The following is a 21,653-nucleotide window of genomic DNA, read 5'->3' as shown; positions in this document are numbered from 1 at the left end:
TGATTGTACATGACTTGGAAAGGCACACACATGTCTATATAAGGTCCCACCGTTGACAGTGCATGTCAGAGCAAAAAACAAGCCATGAAGACGAATTGTCTGTAGACCTCCGAGACAAGATTGTGTTGAGGCACAGATCTGGGGAAAACATTTTTTGGAGCATTGCAGGTCCCAAAGAGCACAGTGGCCTCCGTCATTCTTAAATAGAACTTTTGAAACCACCATAGAGCCTGGCCAAACTGAGCAATCGAAGGAGAAGGGCCTTAGGATAGAGACTTACTAACATATTCAGGGAGGTGACCAAGAACCCGATGGTCACTCTGACAAAGCTCCAGAGTTCCTCTGTGGAGATGGGAGAAACTTCCAGAAGGACAACTATATCTGCAGCACTCAGGCCTTTATTGTAGAGTGGCCAGACAGAAGCCACTCCTCAGTTAAAGGCACATGACAGCCCGCTTGGCGTTTGCCAAAAGGCACCTAAACAAGATTCCCTGGCCTGATGAAACCAAGATTGAACTCTTTGGCCTGAATGCCAAGTGTCACATCTGGAGGAAACCAGGCACCGCTCATCACCTGGCCAATACCATATCTACGGTGAAGCATTGTGGTGGCAGCATCATGCTGTAGGGATGTTTTTCAGCGGTAGGAACTGGGAGACCAGTCAGGATCGAGGTAAAGATGAACGGAACAAAGTATAGAGAGATCGATGAAAACCTGCTCCAGAGCGTTCAGGACCTCGGACTGGGGCAGACGTTCACCTTCCAACAGGACAACGACCTAAAGCTCACGTCCAAGACAACGCAAGAGTGGCTTTGTGACAAGTCTGTGAATGTCCGTAAATGGCCCGGCCAGAGCCCGGACTTGAACCCGATCGAACATCTCTGGAGGGATCTGAAAATAGATGTGCATCGACACTCCCCATCCAACCTGACAGAGCTTGAGAGGATCTGCAGAGAAGAATGAGATAAATTACCCAAATACAGGTGTGCCAAGCTTGTAGCGTGATACCCAAGAAGACTTGAGGCTGTAATCACTGCCAAAGGTGCCTTAACAAAGTACTGAGTAAAGGGTCTGAATACTTATGTAAATGTGATATTTCAGTTCTTTATTTTTAATTATTTTGCAAACATTTCTAAACACCTGTTTTCACTTTTTTATTGTGGGTTATTGTGTGTAGATTGCTGATAAAAAAAAAAGAATTTAATCCATTTTAGAATAAGGCTGTAACGTAACAAAATGTGGAAAAAGTGAAGGGGTCTGAATACTTTCCGAATGCACTTTTTGATAGTGGTGTTTAATAGATCTTAGATAAGCATATGGACTTGCGAGGAATAACCATATAATAACCATATAACAATTACAGCACGGAAACAGGCCATCTCGACCCTTCTAGTCCTTGCCGAACACATAATCTCCCCTAGTCCCATATACCTGTGCTCAGACCATAACCCTCCATTCCCTTTCCATCCATATAACTATCCAATTTATTTTTAAATGATAAAAACGAACCTGCCTCCACCACCTTCACTGGAAGCTCATTCCACACAGCTACCACTCTCTGAGTAAAGAAGTTCCCCCTCATGTTACCCCTAAACTTCAGTCCCTTAATTCTCATGTCATGTCCCCTTGTTTGAATCTTCCCTACTCAGTGGGAAAAGCTTTTCCACGTCAACTCTGTCTATCCCTCTCATCATTTTAAAAACCTCTATCAAGTCCCCCCTTAACCTTCTGCGCTCCAAAGAATAAAGCCCTAACTTGTTCAACCTTTCTCTGTAACTTAGTTGCTGAAACCCAGGCAACATTCTAGTAAATCTCCTCTGTACTCTCTCTATTTTGTTGACATCCTTCCTATAATTAGGCGACCAAAACTGTACACCATACTCCAGAATTGGCCTCACCAATGCCTTGTACAATTTTAACATTACATCCCAACTTCTATACTCAATGCTCTGATTTATAAAGGCCAGCACACCAAAAGCTTTCTTTACCACCCTATCTACATGAGATTCCACTTTCAGGGAACTGTGCACAGTTATTCCCAAATCCCTCTGTTCAAGTCAAGTTCAAGTCAAGTCAAGTCAAGTGTTCACCTACATTCTTCAATTTCCTACCATTTACCATGTACGTCCTATTTTGATTTGTCCTGCCAAGATGTAGCACCTCACACTTATCAGCATTAAACTCCCATCTGCCATCTTTCAGCCCACTCTTCCAACTGGCATAAATCTCTCTGTAGACTTTGAAACTCTACTTCATTACCCGCAACCCCACCTATCTTAGTATCATCTACATACTTACTAATCCCATTTTACCACACCATCATCCAGATCATTGATGTACATGACAAACAACAGTGGACCCAACACAGATCCCTGTGGCACCCCACTCGTCACTGGCCTCCAACCTGACAAACAACCATCCACCATTACTCTCTGGCATCTCCCATTCAGCCACTGTTGAATCCATCTTGCTACTCTCTACCATTAATACCCAACCATTGAACCTTGTTAACCAACCTTCCATGAGGAACCTTGTCAAAGGCCTTACTGAAGTCCATATACACAACATCCACTGCGTTACCCTCATCAATTTCCCGTGTAACATCTTCAAAAAATTCAAGAAGATTAGTTAAACAAGACCTTCCAGGCACAAATCCATGTTGACTGTTCCTAATCAGACCCTGTTTATCCAGATGCTTATATATATTATCTCTAAGTATTCTTTCCATTAATTTGCCCACCACTGACGTCAAACTAACAGGTCTATAATTGCTAGGTTTACTCTTAGGCCCCTTTTTAAACAATGGAACAACATGCGCAGTACGCCAATCCTCCGGCACTATTCCCGTTTCTAATGACATTTGAAATATTTCTGCCATAGCCCCTGCTATTTCTACACTAACTTCCCTCAATGTCCTAGGGAATATCCTGTCCGGACCTGGAGACTTATCCACTTTTATATTTCTCAAAAGTGTCAGTACTTCCTCTTCTTTGATCCTCATAGTTTCCATAGCTACTCTACTTGTTTCCCTTACCTCACATAATTCAATATCCTTCTCCTTGGTGAATACTGAAGAAAAGAAACTGTTCAATATCTCCCCCATCTCTTTTGGCTCTGCAGATAGTTGTCCACTCTGACTCTCTAATGGACCAATTTTATCCCTCGTTATCCTTTTGCTATTAATATAGTGGTAGAAACCCTTCGGATTTACTTTTACCTTACTTGCCAAAGCAACCTCATATCTTCTTTTAGCTTTTCTAATTTCTTTCTTAAGATTCTTTTTACATTCTTTATACTCCTCAAGCACCTCATTTACTCCATGCTGCCTATAATTATTGTAGATCTCCCTCTTTTTCCGAACCAAGTGTCCAATTTCCCTTGAAAACCATGGCTCTTTACAATTTTTACGATTTCCTTTCAACCGAACAGGGACATAAAGATTCTGTACTCTTAAAATTTCACCTTTAAATGTACTCCATTTCTCTTCCACATCTTTCCCATAAAACAAACTGTCCCAATTTACTCCTTTTAAATCCTTTTGCATCTCCTCAAAGTTAGCCTTTCTCCAATCAAAAATCTCAACCCTAGGTCCAGTTTTGTCCCTCTCCATAATTATATTGAAACTAATGGTATTGTGATCACTGGACCCGAACTGTTACCCAACGCATACCTCTGCCACCTGACCCATCTCATTTCCTAACAGGAGGTCCAGTACCGCCCCTTCTCTAGTAGGTACTTTTATGTATTGTTGCAAAAAACTATCCTGCACACATTTTACAAACTGCAAACCATCCAGCCCATTTACAGAATGTGTTTCCCAGTCTATGTGTGGAAAATTGAAATCTCCCACAATCACTACCTTGTGCTTACTACTAATATCTGCAATCTCCTTACATATTTGTTCTTCCAATTCTCGCTTCCCATTTGGCGGTCTATAATACACCCCTATAAGTGTTGCTACCCCTTTCCCATTTCTCAGTTCCACCCAAATAGCCTCCCTAGACGAGCCCTCTAATCTATCCCGCCAAAGCACTGCTGTAATATCTTCCCTGATAAGCAATGCAACACCTCCACCTCTTGCCCCTCCAATTCTATCACACCTGAAGCAACGAAATCCTGGAATATTTAATTTCCAATCACAGCCCTCCTGCAACCATGTTTCACTATTTCAGCAAAGAATAGAGGGATACGGATCATGTACAGGCAAATGCGATCTGTTTAACTTGGCATTATGTTCGGTGCACACAATACGGCCCAAAAGGCCCATTCCTGTGCTGCGTTGTTCCATGTTCTATATAGTTAGTGACAAGATCCTTATCAGCATTGATATACAGAGAGATCATGGGGTCCAAGTCCACAACTCTCTGGAAGTGCCAAATAAGTGGATGGGGTGGTAAAGGCAGCATATAGTATACTTGCCTTCATCGGTATGGAGTATAAGAGTCAGGAAATCATGTTGCAATTTTTATAAAACTTTACAGGAATGCTGTGGAGGTTTTGGAGAGGGTGCAGAAGTAGTTTATCAGAATACTGCCTGGACGAGAAGGTATTAGCTATGAGGAGAGATTGGACAAACTTGGATTGTTTTCTTAGAAGCAATGAATGCCGAGGGGAGACCTGATAGAAGCACACAAGGCACAACTTGTACCCCAGGGTGGGAATGTCAAAACATGGCTTTAAGGAGGGCAGGGCAAAGTTTAATGCAGATGCACTAGGCAATCTATTTTGTTTAAACACAGTGGTGAATGCCTGGAACATGCTGCCAGGGTCAGTGATTGAAGCAGATATGATTGTGGCATTTAAGAGGATTTTGGAAAGCCACATGGATAAACAGGGATATGGACTTGCCAGCAAGCGAGATTAGTTTAACTAGACATCATATTCACCACTGATATTGTGGGCCGAAGGGACAGTTTTTGTACTATATGCTCTATATTCTAAATGACCAAGCCACCTCATCTGAACCTTATCATTAGTCATTTCCAATGAGACTAGGCTCATTTTGAGTACTTTTATAAAGTCCTCCCTTCTTTGCAGATTGGAAAACCATAACTGAAATGTCTTCATTCAAGAAAAGAAGCAGGAGGAGAAGGATACAAAGTAGAAAGCAGTAGACCAATCGCTTAACGCAACAATGGGAAAACGTTGCAATTCATAATAAAGGAGGCTGCAGCAAACCATCTGGAATATCATAATCCAATTATACAGTCAACGCGGCTTTAGAAATGGGATGCGTTATGACAAATTTGACACGTGTTTAAGTAGACAAGATGGGTAGATAGAGGGAAATCAGAAATAGTCTACTTAGGTTTCCAAAAGCCGTTTGCTAAGGCAGCATAAAAAAGGTTAGTGCACATGGCAAGAGGTCGCTGCATTGGAGGCAATACATCACCATGGATAGCCAATTGATTAACAAAAAAAAGGATAAATGGATTATTTTAAACTTGCCAAGCTATAGCTAGGAAGGCACCACAGGGATCAACACTGGGCTTTACCTATCTACAATCTATGTTCATGGTGCAAGGTGAAGGAAAAGCAAGTTGCGATAAGGGCACAGTCTGCTGGTATTTCTATGGCAAATTTCTATGGAAAAACACAAATTAATTCACTTTGGGAGGTAAAACAGGAATACAGAATAATGGAGGGAGATGGCAAGATGCTGTGGGATCTGATTAATCTCATTCAGGTGAGCATGCAGGTCATCATCTTTGTGAACATTACAGCCTTTTTCATGAAAGTACTCCCACAATACTATCAGATAGAGCTTTTCAGAATATAAACCTAGCAACGTAAAAGGCACTGATGAAACAATGGTGTGCACTTTGAGGGAAGTGTACCACTTGAGTTCAATGTTCCTAATGCCTTATTGGGAAATATTTATTGAGAAATGAATATTTAGAGAGCTGGATATGTTATTGATTAAGTGTCCTGGTTTTCCATCGTTAGTGTTCAACTTCGTGTGTGCTCTTGGACCAGAGATGCTTCAATACAGAGTATTTCATCACAGTACTCAAGGACGAAAATCGTCATGAGTTTCAGGAAATGAGTTAATTGTCAATGGTTACCTGGCCCTGACCTCGTATATTGCAACCACTATTTTATCTGGTCCACATTTGGGCTGAGGTTCTGATGAGGGTAAGAGTCAACAGATCCAAGGCCCAAACTTATCATTGGCGAGCAAGTTATTGGTATGTACTGCACGACAAGCAATGTTAATGACATCCTTCATATCTGCTGATGATCAAAAGTAGACCATCAGGTTTGTAATTGTGCAGGAAGGAACTGCAGATGTCGGTTTAAACTGAAGATTGACACAAACGACACAAATGTCTGAAGAAAGGTCTTGAATTGAAACGTCACCTATTGAAACGTCACCTTTTCTCCATAGATGCTGTCTGACCCGCTGAGTTACTCCAGCTTTTTGTGTCTATCTTCAGGTTGTTAATTGCTCTGCATTTTATGATCAGGACATACCCGTGCATTTTTACATAGAAACATAGAAATTAGGTGCAGGAGTATGCCATTCGGCTCTTTGAGCCTGCACCGCCATTCAATATGATCATGGCTGATCATCCAACTCAGTATCCCGTACCTGCCTTCTCTCCATACCCTCTGATCCCCTTAGCCACAAGGGCCACATCTAACTTCCTCTTAAATATAGCCAATGAACTGGCCTCAACTACCCTCTGTGGCAGAGAGTTCCAGAGATTCACCACTCTCTGTGTGAAAAAAGTTTTTCTCATCTCAGTTTTAAAGGATTTCCCCCTTATCCTTAAGCTGTGACCCCTTGTCCTGGACTTCCCCAACATCGGGAACAACCTTCCTGCATCTAGCCTGTCCAACCCCTTAAGAATTTTGTAAGTTTCTATAAGATCCCCTCTCAATTTCCTAAATTCTAGAGAGTATAAACCTATCCAGTCTTTCTTCATAAGACAGTCCTGACATCCCAGGAATCAGTCTGGTGAACCTTCTCTGCACTCCCTCTATGGCAATAATGTCCTTCCTCAGATTTGGAGACCAAAACTGTACGCAATACTCCAGGTGTGGTCTCACCAAGACCCTGTACAACTGCAGTAGAACCTCCCTGCTCCTATACTCAAATCCTTTTAGATATAGATATGCCATTTATTGTCACTATACATGTACAGTGAAACTGAAAGCTGCTCGTACTCAGTGCATACGTACAATTTTACACAAAAAACAAGAAACAGAAAAGCAAAACAGAAGGGAGATGGGGGGGGGGGAATAGGTGCACAAATTCTACGGCGCTACATACATATATACATGTATACAGATGGAAGTCCGTGTTGGGCGGTGTAGTCAGTGCATGTGTGGATTTGAATTTATGGTAGATATAATTCTCGGGAAGCAGCTATTCCTGAGTCGGTTTGTCCTGGATTTGATGCACCTATAGCGCCTTGCTATGAAAGCTAACATACCATTCGCTTTCTTCACTGCCTGCTGCACCTGCATGCCTACTTTCAATGACTGGTGTACCATGACACCCAGGTCTCGATGCATCTCCCCTTTTCCTAATCAGCCACCATTTAGATAATGTTAGTATTGTGACTGGGCTTCAGTGCATCTTTTCAACTATTGTTCAATATGGAGGAACACTGATACACGAGCTGAGAGGGGATGGCGGCAATCAGAAACATATTTCCTTGCCCTCGTTTCAGCTGATGCTATGTGACTTCATGTGGTCTGGAAATCAATGTTTATGACTCTCGGGGTTACCTTCCTCATGTAGGTCTGTGTGCCGGCTCCTCTGGTGCCTTGGCCTGCCAGTGGCACATGACGGTGATGGAGGAGTCCGGCACACTGTCCGTAATTTGAATATGTAAATAAGTCTATGTTGCACAAGGGAGACTCCAGAAGCCAGATGTTTGACAGGATACCTTTGTACGGTCGATTGTGCCTGAAGCAATGAGGCAATGTTGAGTCTCAATGCTACGGTCGATACCGAGCTGTCCGAGTTTAATCCTCTACTGTTTTAATACTGCAGTTGTACTACCACCAAGTGGAATAAGAGGTAACTTCAGAAGCAAATTAATAGTTATTAAGGATGGCAGATTTCTTCTGCTTAGGGTATTAGGGAATCAGATACTATTTATTACAATCCACTAGTTTTGTGGTCATCTTTACTAAGGTTATTATTTATTGTTATACACCAGATGATTCAATTCCACAGCTGCTATGTTGGGATTTTAATTCTGGCCTCTGGGTTTTAGTTTCAGATTATAGGTTATTGGTCTGGTAACTTAACCATTGTCCCAAGGTAATTGCAATACATTACGCATAAACTCAATTATTCTCGTCATATTCAAATATTTATGTGCGTTCAACTCCAGGATGTCGTAGGTATTGTACCCCTTTTAAACAGTATCTGTCTAAATTCATCACCAACGGTGATGAAACAAAATACCGAGCGGAGGTGCAGAACCTGGCGGACTGGTGCGCACGTAACAACTTGTCACCAAACACCTCCAAGACCAAGGAGCTGATTATTGACTTCAGGAGGTCCCATAATGGAGAATACGCCCCAATTTCCATCTACGGGGAAAGTGTGAAGAGAATGTCCAGCTTTAAGTTTCTGGGATCTCACATTTCAGAGGACCTCACATGGTCTACCAACACCGCTGCGCTGGTCAAGAAGGCACAGCAACGACTGTTCTTCCTGAGGACATTAAAAAAGACTGGTCTGCCCCAACAGCTGCTGACAACCTTCTACCGCTGCACCACAGAGAGCATATTAACGTATGGCATCTCTGTGTGGTATCTCAGCTGCATGGAGGCGGAGAGGAGAGCTCTTCAGCGCGTCGTCCACAGAGAGCCAGAAGATTATTGGGACACAGCTACCAGACTTGTAGGGCATCTACCACATACGGTGCCTCAGGAAGGCCGTCAGCATCCATAAAGACTTCTCACACCCTTGTAATGGACTGTGCGAAGTACTTCCCTCCGGCAGACATTACAAGGCCTTCTACGCCCGAACCTCCAGACTCAGGAACAGCTTCATTCCCAGAGCTATAGCGGCTCTGAACCGGCCCTGCTGAGTGCCCCCGATCCCCCCCTGGACTGTCTCCCAATGTTGAAAATTTTCAGCGACCTGCTGCGACTATGACGGGTGCTGGCAGTCGCCGAAAAAAATCGCATACATGGAACTTATGCTTATCCTTAAAGCTTACTCTTTTATCTTTTAGTTTTTCTATTTTCGAGTTGTGTAATAATGGCAAACAATAAATTATGTCCTACAAAATGATATCCAGTTTACTGATCTACAAAGGCTGTGGTTAGGTAAATATCTTCGACAATAGAATACCAAAGATTTAGAGTCCAAATAAACTACAAATAAATGTAACCCAAATGATTGTAACAGCAACCCATTCATATTAATTCAGGCTAATGGATATAGACGACTAGTCCCGGTATCGTATAACCAACATCACTGTCTTCCTGAAAAATTAACTGTCATAAAACATCTTTGAAGAAATAGGAGTATTGTCTTTGTCTTCAGAACTTTCTCTGCCATACTCTTCAAATCCAAATAAGGTACCAATCTTAAATATACTCAGCAATGCAGTTCTGGAGTGAAGTCCAAAGTTTTACATCCTTCCCAGTGCAAAAATAATAATCCTTTTCTCAGACCTACTAGTGCAACTATTTATTCAAACTTTGGTTTGGGCAACCCCATCTTGAAAATGCACCCATCCAGTGTTATACTGTTAAACCCATGTAAAAGATATGATAAATCCCTGGGGTCAACTTCTTTACTTTCAAAATTGTAAGTAGTACTGAGCTCGTCCAATCAATCTTTCCATTGGCTAACCCAGTTCCCATTATTCTGCAAACCTTTGTGCAACTTCAGGAAGAACACATTTGTGATATTATTACTTTCCATCCCACAGGATCTAATTTTCTGTAATCAACTATTGTGAAATATTTTATCATGGGCCTTTGGAACTTCTGTTGGTTCAAGATTTATTTCTGGCATGGCATCCATCATTTTAAGTGGCTTTGACATTGGTGTCATGGGACAATTCATGTCTGGGTAAAGGTTGACACCATTTTTAAATATAAATGCAGAGTTTGATTTCAGATCTGCAAAATTCACTTGCTCTCAATGAAATCCACAAGATAAATGGCCACAGGTGGCAGTTATTATTTGTGGTATTCTTTGATTGGCCTTAACAGCATTTACAACAACATGAAAAGAGGCTGACAGTGTTAGAGATGCTGCCTTATAGCGCCAGAGACACGGGTCCGATCCTGACTAAGGATGCTTGTCTGTACAGAGTCTGTACGTTCTCCCCGTGACAGCGCGGGTTTTCTCCGGTTTCCTCCCACACTTCAAGACACACAGGTTTGTAGCCTAATTGGCTTTGGTATAATTGTAAATTGTTCCTAGTGTATGTGTGTAGGATAGTGAAAATGTGCGGGGATCGCTGGCCAGCGTGGACTCGGTGGGCAGAAGGGCTTGTTTCGGCGTAAAATCTCTAAACTAAACTAAAGTAAGCCAAACGCATTTGCATTCATTTGAGAATTTTGAGTTGTCTGCATGGCTATATTCTAATCACGAGGTATAGGAAAAGTGCAAAACCAATGATTCCATTGGTCAAATGCAGACTCCTGGCCATTTCCTAACACCAATACCAGAGGACGTTCCATCCTTACCTTTAGGCTCTTTGGCTGCTGTCGGAGTTCCAGGACATGTTTTCGGTGTAACTCCCGTTCTCGGCGTGTATTGTACTCTGTTTGATTCTCCAGCTCAGTCTGATGCTGCAAACGAATGAGATCAATCCGTAATCTCTGCAACATGTTCAGTTGTCGGAACTCCAGCTCTTGCGTAGACTCATCATGTCGAATTAACATGGCATGTTCCATCTCCTTCTGTGTCTGCTTCTTATTCACTTCCTGCAAGGTAAGCAATGATATTAAACGCTTTGAAAAACAGCCCAGTAAATTCAGCAACTGGACGTTTTTAAACAATTGATACAATTCCATATGTTGTCAGCACACAATTAGCTTTATGTTGACAATTTAAATACACAAATTACAGTCGGCATCAATAGTAAAATCCAGACAAGCAAAAAGCCAAAAACTGCAGATGCTATTAATCAGAAATAAAATTAAAAAAATGCTGGAAAATAGACAACACCCATGGAGAAATAACCACAGTTCACATTTCAGGCTGACAATGTTTCATTGGAACTAGAGGGAGTAAAAAAAATCAAAAAAAATCAGAAGACAAACTGCAGAGTGGGGGTGGAGGAAATGGAAATGTCTGCAATACGGTAAAGAATGAGAGAGACTAAATAATACAGATGGTGTTCGTGCCAACTGAAAGAGGGTGGTGAAGGCATATTAACAGTAAGTGATCAATTTGGACATGACTTTCCCCCCTCTCTACTCTTCAGTTTTGTTTGATTTCTAACTTTTCCTAGCTTAGATGAAAAAAAGGTGAAAAAACCTGAAATTATGCTCTTTTTCTCTCAGATGCTGCCCGACTTGCTGAGTATTTCCAGAATTTTTAGTTTTTGTTTAACTTTATAAAAACTGTTCAAGCAAAAAAAAGTCAGAATACTTGAGTGTCTTATCAGAAATTTCAATGCAAGCTCCAAATTTCAATTATGCACTCAAGCATATCACCAAATCTGCTCCCAAGAGATGTTCTAACAGTAAATTACAATGCAATTCTTGCCCATTCTCTCATATACAAATATAAATGGCCAAGTATAAAATCAAAAGCATTTTGCCCTTAAATTATTTAAGGTGATGGAAATGACTTTCCTTACAGATTATTTCCTTGTGTCGGATTCAACATTACTATCTGATGTGCATTTTGCTGTCTATATATGAAACCTTCCAAATAAATTAATCTGTCTCCCATTCCCCTGACTGTCAGTCTGAAGAGGGGTCTCGAACCGAAACGTCACCCATTCCTTCTTTCCATAGATGCTGCCTGTCCTGCTGAGTTACTCCAGCATTTTGTGTCTTTATTCAGTGTAAACCAGCATCTACAGTTCCTTCCTACACAAAGAAATGTTGAAGTAATTCTAGCTTTGATTAAATAAAACAGGAGGCGAATTTAAAACAATATTTCTATAAAATTGTTTACGTGCAAAAGACTTTGGGCTGAATTAAGCTGCATTCAGTCTGCCAAACAGACCCCACACTTCTCTGCTGAATGTGGAATTAAAAAGCTGCCCGGAAATCGCTTTCTCCGAGGAGGAACTTGAGACTAATGACAATAACCGTGGGCCACTGTGGTCCGATCCACGAACATCTTGACAGCCTTCAACTGGAAGCATGGTTGGAGGGCATGCTCACCTTTTGTGAAAGCTGGGAGGCACTCGGTGAGGTTGAAAATATTAAAATTGGAATAAATGAAATGAATTAAAAATATATTAAAAAATGCTTATAAATATTCAATATAAGTAAAATAAAGGAGGTAACGTAGCTTATCTGAGCCTCAGAATTTTCAGGTAAGCAATACATATATCCTAATAAAAAGATGTTGTTGGATTAGGATCATTGAGGCAGATTCCCTGGTGTAATGCTGAACATGGTTGGCTTCATAAGTCATAGAACCAGAATTAGGCCATTGGCCAATCAAGACCACTCTGCCATTCAAACATGGTGGATCTATCTTTCCCTCCCAATCTCATTCACTGTCAATCTAGGTCTTAAAAATACCCATGACTTGGCTTCCACAGCTGTCTGCTGCAATGAATTCCACAGATTCGCCACCCTCTGACTAAAGAAATTCCACCTTATCTCCTTTACAAAAGTACATATTTTTATTTTTAGAATCTCCCACTAGTGAAAACATCCTCTCTGCATCTACTCTATCCAGGCCTTTCACTATTCAGTAAGTTCCAATGAGGTTCCCCCTCATCCTTCTAAATTCCAGCAAGCACAGGCCCAGGGCAGTCAAACGCTCATCATACATTAACCCAATCATCCTGGGAATTATTCTTATAAACCTCCTCTGGACCCTCTCCAACGCCACTACATCCTTCCTCAGATATGGGGCCCAAACCTGCTCTCAATATACTAAATGTAGTCTGATCAGTGCCTTATAAAGCCTCAGTATTACATCCCTGTTTGTATACTCTAGTCCGCTCGAAATAAATGCTAACATTGCATTTGCCTTCCTTACTACAGATTCAACTTGCTAATTAACCTTTAGGGAATCCTGCAGTCCCAAGTCCCTATGCACCTCCAATTTCTGAATCCTCTCGCCATTTAGAAAATAGTCTACACCTTTATTCCTACCACCAAAATGCATGACTCCACACTTTGCTGTGCCGTATTCCACCTGCAGTTTCTTAGCCCACTCTCCCAACCTGTCCAAGTCCTTCTGCAGAGTCCATGCTTTCTCTAAATTATCTGCCCCTCCACCTTTCTTCGTATCATCTGCAAACATGGCCACAAAGCCTTCAATTCTCTCATTCAAATCATTGATATACAACTTGAAGAGTAGAGGCCCCAGCACTGACCTCTGTGCAACACTGCTAGCCAACCAGAAAAAGCTCCCTTTAATCCCACACTTTGCCTTCTTCCATTCAGCCAACCTTCTATCCATGCCAGTATCTTCCCTCTATGCCATGGGCTCTCATCTTCTTCAGCAACCTCACGCAGCAGTACCATATCAAAGATCTTCTGAAAAATCAGGTAAACAACATCCTTTGTCTATCTGGCTATTTACCTCCTCAATGAATTCCAACAGATTTGTCATGCCCCCTTCACAAAACCATACTGACTTCAGCCTATTTTATCATGTGCTCTGCTAATAGGCTCTGAGGGACTAAATTATGCATTGGAGTGAAGATCTGTCACTCAGCATGTTCAAGACTTGGCATATCTCCACAAGTCTGGGCTTTGCCTGAAAAAAGATAAATGGTAGGCATGTACATGCATTGTTGGCTTCTTTAACTTCATTTTTTTGTTTTCTAATCTTGAATAAAATCTATTTATAAAAAACTGCTTAGAACTGAAAATGAAGAAAGACTTTCTTTCATGAACATATTACCTCTTGCCTCACCCCCACCAAGCTTAAATAATGTTAAGACAGCAGAGACAGAGAGCAGGGAAGGTTTCTCATTTTGTTATTTAGATCAACTCTGCAGCCACTATTTTAAAGTAAAACATTAAATGGGAAGATTCACTTACACACAGAGGCCTGATTATTCTTTAAAAAGAGTCTTACCTCACGTAGATGTTCCTGCTCCAAATTGTGTCGCATAATCAACAACCTACGCTTAAGCTCCCGGCAGTTTCGATCGTACTGTAATCGTTGGCGGCCAAGAAGTTGCGATTCTTCTTCTGCCTGTGTGTGTTGAAGGTTTTCTTTGTGCCTGGACAATCGTTCTTGCTTTTCCTTCTTTGGTGTACTGTGATCTTCATTCATCTCCTGGAGTAAAGATGATGCCCGGATGAAATTAAGGAGACCGTGGAGTACAGGAAAATATGCCGGCAAAATCAAAAACGCCAAGATATTTTATAAACACATGGAAAAAGAGGATAACAAGAGAACAGAAAAGATGAATGATAGAAATCCCAAGAGGAAAAAAAGTGTAAGAAATAGAAATTAGAAACAAATATAGAGGGAGCATATTTTAAAAACGCAAATTCCCAAGCCCTGAATAAAATCTTAAAAGATGTATGGAAAGAATCAGCACTATTATTTAGAAATCCTCTTTGGCTACATGCGTGGTTCCATAGGACAGGAAAGTTGCTGCAGTGATACCACTGTTTGAAAAGAGCAATGGAATTGCTGAAAGATGGGAAATGAAATTTACTCAAATAGTTCAGCATTCAAAAAAGTAACTAATCTGAATTATGACAATGATGTCAGTTCTTGAGCCAAACATTCGACGACTGATCTTCAACATTTCATGTCCAGCATTCTCACAGATCTAGTTGGAATCACCATACAGGTCAAGCTTTGCAAGAATCTAAATGTAACTTTGTTTTGAAGTGGCGATATTCCCGGCTCAACACACCCATTCCACGCCAAAACGCACTCTCCTGTACATGCTTACTTCTTTAATTTTTTCTTTGCAAAGTTTGTACTGGCGCCTCTGACTTTCTAAGAATATGGTCAGTTCCTTTTTTTGTTGGGCTGCAATGTGCTGCTGTGTTTTCTTCTCATCCTGTGCTGCTATCTTCATCTGAAAGAAGCAAAGTTAATATTTATCTGCAAAGGATAACAGCAATGAAACCAGGAAAACTATTATTTACCCACTCCAACATTAACTGGAGGTAAAATAACATTTCTACCAAACAAAGAAACGACATGTTTTGGCCCATGTACAATCAATCAAGAATATAGATTCATCACAATGCTCCAGAATTTGACACATAATAATGGGGAATTTGAGGAATGTTCAAAAACATGAACAATATTTGTTATTACCAGCTGGCTATTTTTTTTAAATTAAAAGAGCCATTTTTTAATTCAACTTGAAGATTATGCAATTAACAAAATAATTGCTAATTTAGCAGGGGGGGGGGGGGGGGGGGGGGGGGTAGAAGTGTTTAAGAAGGAACTGCAGATGCTGGAAAATCGAAGGTAGACAAAAGTGCTGGAGAAACTCAGCGGGTGCAGCAGCATCTATGGAGCAAATATGGGGGGGGGGGGGGGGGGGGGGGGGGGGGGAGAGAGATAGAAGATCAAGTTGGTATTCAAATGAAAAAGAAATTAGGAATGAAAGTGGTTAAGGGATGATAAGGAATGTAAAACTTGCAAATGTATGGGTCATTTTTGCATGTACACAAATCTGGCAAACGAGGCGAGTGAATTTAGTTGCATGCAGCCCCATGGACTGTACAGCGAAAATAATACAGTGCTCAGGAGGAATGGGAACATAATACAACTATTTCACAAAAAGAGAAATGGAACAACAGAGAATTAAAAGACAGATCACTATGAATACATTGGAAGAATAGAGTAGAGTGGATATTGCATTGCTGGATTATATTTTTGGCAACAAAACAATTGGTAAATGGAAGAGCAAACCTAATAGAAAATGGTAGGAAATGGACAGGAGTTAAGATATCTGTTATTTTCAATAATTCCAATGTAGACAAGATGATTGCAAGGGTCGTGAGGGGGAAATTATTCCACAGAAATGTCTTGGTGAGTATGTTTTCAGCATTTTGGGAGGGGGGGGGGGGTGGCAGCACTGGACCTAATTCTAGACTACAAGTAGGAGACATTTGTAAGAGCAGAAAAAGAAATATCCAATGTGAAAACATTCACATGCAGAACTTATATTTGCACCATACAAAGTGACCTGGCTCAGGTGGATTAGTAGAAAAATTAGTACATGAACAAGGAAAGGTTTTAAATGAGAACATGTCAGGTGAGACATATTCTGAAGCTAAAGTGCTAGCCAATTAATGACATTGATATTAAATTAAAATATAAATGGTGTCAGGTTATGATTCAGATGTGGACTAACTCAATTCCAAAACAATGGATTTATGCAGTGAAGCACCAAAATATCCCAAGACACAGCACAAGAATGGTTTTATACCAATTTGCCACAGACGGAAACATTAGGACTAATTATCGAAAAGTTCAAAACTTCAGGTTTTGTGCATTACAGAAATAGTAGAATTTCAGAGCTCAAGGCCAAAACATCTTAAAACATAACCCCCAGTGTTAGCGTGATTAAAATTAGGGTTGTACAGTATTTCGTTAATGGAAAGTTAGCATCTTCCAACATTGGACATTGAACAGGAAGCATCCAAAAATCAGAGTTGAGACATCCCAAGAAATGATGAGATAAAATAAGACAGAGACAAATGCTGACAGTCTGATGCTGCCGAGTGGCGCCTATCATAAGAAATCAGTGTGATCCAAGTCTGGCACAGTGCAGCCTTCAGAACTCAATAATGAATTCTCCAAATTTAGCTAATGCACTCTTTATGACTACATCAGAACTGCCCATTTCCACCTGTCGTTATTTTGGGTCAGGTTCTCCTTTTTTCTATGACTGCGAAGAGGATGTTAGGAGGTTGCAGGGTGTCTCGGACAGGTTGAGTGATTGGGCAGATGCATGACAGATGCAGTATAATGTAGATAAATGTGAGGTCATCCACTTTGGCGGCAAGAACAAGGAGGCAGATTATTAACTCAATGGTGTCAGATTAGGAAAAAGGAAGTGCAACGAGATCTGGGAGTCCTTGTACACCAGTCACTGAAAGTAAACATGCAGATACTGCGGGCAGTGAAGAAAGCTAACGGCATGTTGGCCTTCATATCGAGAGGATTTGAGTATAAGAGTAAAGAGCTCCTTCTGCAGTTGTACAGGGCCCTGGTGAGACCGCATCTGGAGTATTGCGTACAGTTTTGGTCTCCTAATTTGAGGAAGGACATCCTTGCCATTGCGGCAGTGCAGCGTAGCTTCACAAAGTTAATCCCCGGGATGGCGGGGCTGTCATATGAGGAAAGATTGGAAAGAGTTGACTTGTATTCACTGGAATTTAGAAGGATGAGAGGGAATCATAATACCGTATAAAATTACAAAAAAGGAATGGACAAGCTAGATGCAGGAAAAATGTTCCCAATGATGGGGGAGTCCAGAACAAGGGGCCACAGTCTAAGAATAAATGGGAGGCCATTTTAAACTGAGATGAGAAATAAACTTTTCACCCAGAGAGTTGTGAATTTGTGGAATTCTCTGCCACAAAAGGTAGTGGAGGCCAATTCATTAGATGAATTTAAAAGAGAGTTAGATAGAGTGCGTGGGGCTAGCGGAATCAAGGGATATGGGGAGAAGGTAGGCACGGGTTACCGATTGTGGATGATCAGCCATGATCACAATGAATGGCGGTGCTGGCTCGAAGGGCCAAATGGCCTCCTCCTGCACATATTTTCTATGCTTCCATGTATAGTCTGAGTTGCACCTATCACAAGAAATGGCCTGCAGGGCATGTTCTGTTACGAAGATAGACACAAAATGCTGGAGTAGCTCAGCGGGACAGGCAGCATCTCTGGAGAGAAGGAATGGGTGATGTTTCGGGTTGAGACCCTTCTTCAGACTGACGGCAGGAGAGTGGGCGGTACAGAGATAAAATGTAGTCGGAGACAGTAAGACTGGTAGGAGAACTGGGAAGTGGGAGGAAATGGAGAGAGAGGGAAAGCAAGGGCTACATGAAGTTAGAGAAATCAATGTTCATACCGCTGGATGTAAGCTACCTTCCTACGCACGTTCTGTCCCGACACGCCCCCCCCCCCCCCCCCCCCCCCCCCCCCCCCCTTCTCTGCAAATTAAAACATAATATCACGTTTCTCTTCAAAAGGAGTAAGAAACAATCGAAGGTAGACAAAAATGCTGGAGAAATTCAGCGGGTGAGGCAGCATCTATGGAGCATAGGCAATGTTTTGGGTCGAAACCCTTCTTCAGAAACAAATTGGACAGTCTACAGTTACAGACATGTTTATTTTTATAGCTTTGCCGCCGCTCCTTACAAGACATTTGCGTTATTGATACAATGCTAATCTTACCTCCTTTTCCATGGAAATCTGTTGTTTTTTTGCCAATTTCTCCAATTCAATAGATGCATTATTACATTGAGTCTCCACTTCCTTTTCCAACCTTAGACGATGTTCGTCCATCTCAGCCTTCAACTTATTCTCTAAAGCCATCAACTGCTTCTGGTGCTGTCTTCGCATCCGCTTGTAGCCCGACATCTGTTCACGTAATTCGTTTTCCTGTTCATGCTCATGGATCTGTCTTGTAACCTAGTAGCAAGAATAAAACCATGAAACAGAGATGACCAATTATATCTACTTATTTAAACAAAATAGGGACAGTAAAATGGAACATATCTACTTTGTTAACATTATTTCGATAATGATTCATTAATATTTTTAGGTATTAGTTGGTTGATGTAGGGATAATTTTCCTGCTTTTTCAAAATAAAGGGATGGGGCTTTTTGCATTCAAATGATTTAATAACAGAGGCCTCTCATCCAAGAGAATACACCTCTGAAAGTGCAGCACTACTTCATTATTATACTGGAATTAGTTAGGAGATGAAACCCCCTCAACTCCATCCAAGGACCCCGATAGTCTTTTCAGGTGAGGCAGAGGTTCACTTGCACCTACTCCAGCCTCATCTACTGTATCTGCTGTTCCAGGTGTCAATTCTTGTATTTCGGCGAGACCAAGCGCAGGCTCGGCGATCATTTCGCTGAACACCTCCGCTCCGTCCGCCTTAACCTATTTCCCTGATCTCCCGGTTGCTCAGCACTTTTAACTCCCCCTGCATTCAAATGATTTAATAACAGAGGCCTCTCATCCAAGAGAATACACCTCTGAAAGTGCAGCACTACTTTCTGTTGTGGGACTCGATAGTCTTTTCAGGTGAGGCAGAGGTTCACTTGCACCTACTCCAGCCTCATCTACTGTATCTGCTGTTCCAGGTGTCAATTCTTGTATTTCGGCGAGACCAAGCGCAGGCTCGGCGATCATTTCGCTGAACACCTCCGCTCCGTCCGCCTTAACCTACCTGATCTCCCGGTTGCTCAGCACTTTAACTCCCCCTCCCAATCTGACCTTTCTGTTGTGGGACTCCTCCATTGTCAGGGTGAGACCCAGCGCAAATTGGAGAAACAGCACCTCATATTTTGCTTGGGCAACTTACACTCCAGCGATATCAACATTGACTTCAAGTAGCCCTCGCTTTCCCGCTCCCTCAACATCCCCTCCCTTTTCCCAGTTCTCCCACCAGTCTTACTGTCTCCAACTACATTCTATCTCTGTCCCACCCACTCCACTGACATCAGTCTGAAGAAGGGTCTCGACCCGAAACGTCACTTCTCTCCAGAGATGCTGCCTGTCCCACTGAGTTACTCCAGTCTGTTGTGTCTACCTTCGATTTAAACCAGCATCTGCAGATCTTTCCTGCACATCAAATTAGTTTTGGTTGATTCAAATATCGAGAATGGAAACTGAACCTGCAGTCTTCCAATTTAGATGCGGCATGTTACCTCGGGAAAAATACATTTTAAAAACAGTGTAGACTATTTTGCAGTGTTAATGAAATGGCACACAGCATAGATATTCTACAGAAAACAGGACTGAGGACCTTCGGTCATACTTTCAGGAGCAGAAATTAAAAATTTAAACTTTAAATGTTAATAATCCAAAGATTATCCCCAGCCAGTGAGAAGCAAAAGTAGAGTCAAGAGGCACACAGAGGAGGGATTGGGCACTTGCACCAGTTACACCACAAAGGACATTTTGGCAGAAAGGTCAGGAAGGGACAACCCAGACTTAAGGGCATTGTTCTAATGAATGTGCAGGAACAGAGGAACCCAACGATATACATGCATCGATCTTTGAAGGCGGCAGAATAAAGTGAGAGTAATTTGCAGAATATATGGGATATTGTTTCATGAATTTAGGTATTAAATGTAAAAATCAGGGAAGGCATTCTGAACCTTTGTAAAGCTCTGGTTACCCATAATGAAGAGTACTGTGCCAGTTGTGGAAACCATACCTAACATGATAGATTTGCCAGAATAGTTCCAGGAACAAGAACTTTTAGCTACATGGTAGACCGGAGATGCTGGAGCTGTTATTAATGGGAAGGACATTAAGTGGGGATTTGAAGAGATGCACAGGGATTGAGGCAAGTGGACAAAACAAAGCCACTCTCATAAGCTGCTGGTAAAAATACAGGAGGACATATCTAAACCTTTGACAAAAGATTCAAATGAAATGATGATGGTTTTTTAGATATAATACAGCAGATAGTAATAACCTGGAATTCACAACCTACAAGGGTGGCAGAAATGAAGATGATCAGTGATTTTGAAGAAAATTTGGATTGGCACACGAGAGATAAACTTAATATCCAGATAAGGCTATGAGGATATATATACCAGGGGGCTGACAATATTTGGATTACTCGACTGAGTGCTGGCATAGGCTTGATGGGCCAACTGGTTTCCTTCTGTGCCCATGATTCAATTGGTACCATTAATTGAACCATGAGTGTTTAGCTATTTTGCAACCTCAAAGATCTAGCCAGTACATATTATTAAGCCGCAAGTAAAAATAAAATGACTTGCTATGGAATATAAAATGTGCATTTGAAACACATTTTATTCCTAGCCTATGACATACAATGTCATTTTTAATTTATGGTTCCTTGTTTAAGGTACCCTAATTTTACAATTGCATCAGTTCTAAATTGCATAAAAAAATTAACAAGTAATCCATGGCCCTTGAAAATAAATGAGAACAAAGCAAAATTAATGAAATATGATCGCAGTGGAACAAAACCAAATTACTAGTAAAAAGGAATAGCAGATGCAGGTTTACACCAAAGATAGGCAACATGCCAGGGTAAATCAGCGAGTCAGGCAGCATCTCTGGAGAAAATGGACAAGTGACAGTTTTGGGTCTGAAGAAGGGTTCTGACCTGAAACATCACTTGTCCATTTTCTCAAGAGATGTTGCCTGACCCGTTAATTTACTCCAGCAATTTGTGTCTAATGTTGGTCTAAAACTAAATTACTTTCAGTCTTAGTTTAGAGATAGAGCATGGAAATAGATAGATTAGCCACCAAATCCACGCCGTCTATTGATCACTAGTTCTGTGTTATCCAATCTTCCCACTCCCTGCAC

The 21,653-nt window shown here is 41.4% G+C and overlaps 1 protein-coding gene across 5 annotated transcripts in view; it reads right to left on the bottom strand.

Annotated features, from left to right (window-relative positions):
• Window positions 1–21,653, bottom strand: part of taok3a (TAO kinase 3a) — a 129,626-nt gene that overhangs the window by 8,784 nt on the left and 99,189 nt on the right. For all 5 annotated transcript variants that reach the window (XM_055655580.1, XM_055655585.1, XM_055655582.1 and 2 more), the window contains 4 exons: window positions 18,521–18,757; window positions 15,048–15,176; window positions 14,213–14,416; window positions 10,675–10,914 (listed from right to left, as the gene is read on the bottom strand). In XM_055655580.1, coding sequence (XP_055511555.1) covers window positions 10,675–10,914; window positions 14,213–14,416; window positions 15,048–15,176; window positions 18,521–18,757 — 810 coding nt within the window. The remainder of the gene's footprint in view (window positions 1–10,674; window positions 10,915–14,212; window positions 14,417–15,047; window positions 15,177–18,520; window positions 18,758–21,653) is intronic.

This window comes from Leucoraja erinacea, chromosome 25 (genome assembly GCF_028641065.1).
Source record: "Leucoraja erinacea ecotype New England chromosome 25, Leri_hhj_1, whole genome shotgun sequence".
Lineage (NCBI taxonomy): Eukaryota > Metazoa > Chordata > Chondrichthyes > Rajiformes > Rajidae > Leucoraja > Leucoraja erinaceus.
The sequence above is the reverse complement of the archived record's forward strand: the minus strand, read 5'-3'. Positions and strand labels throughout refer to the sequence as shown.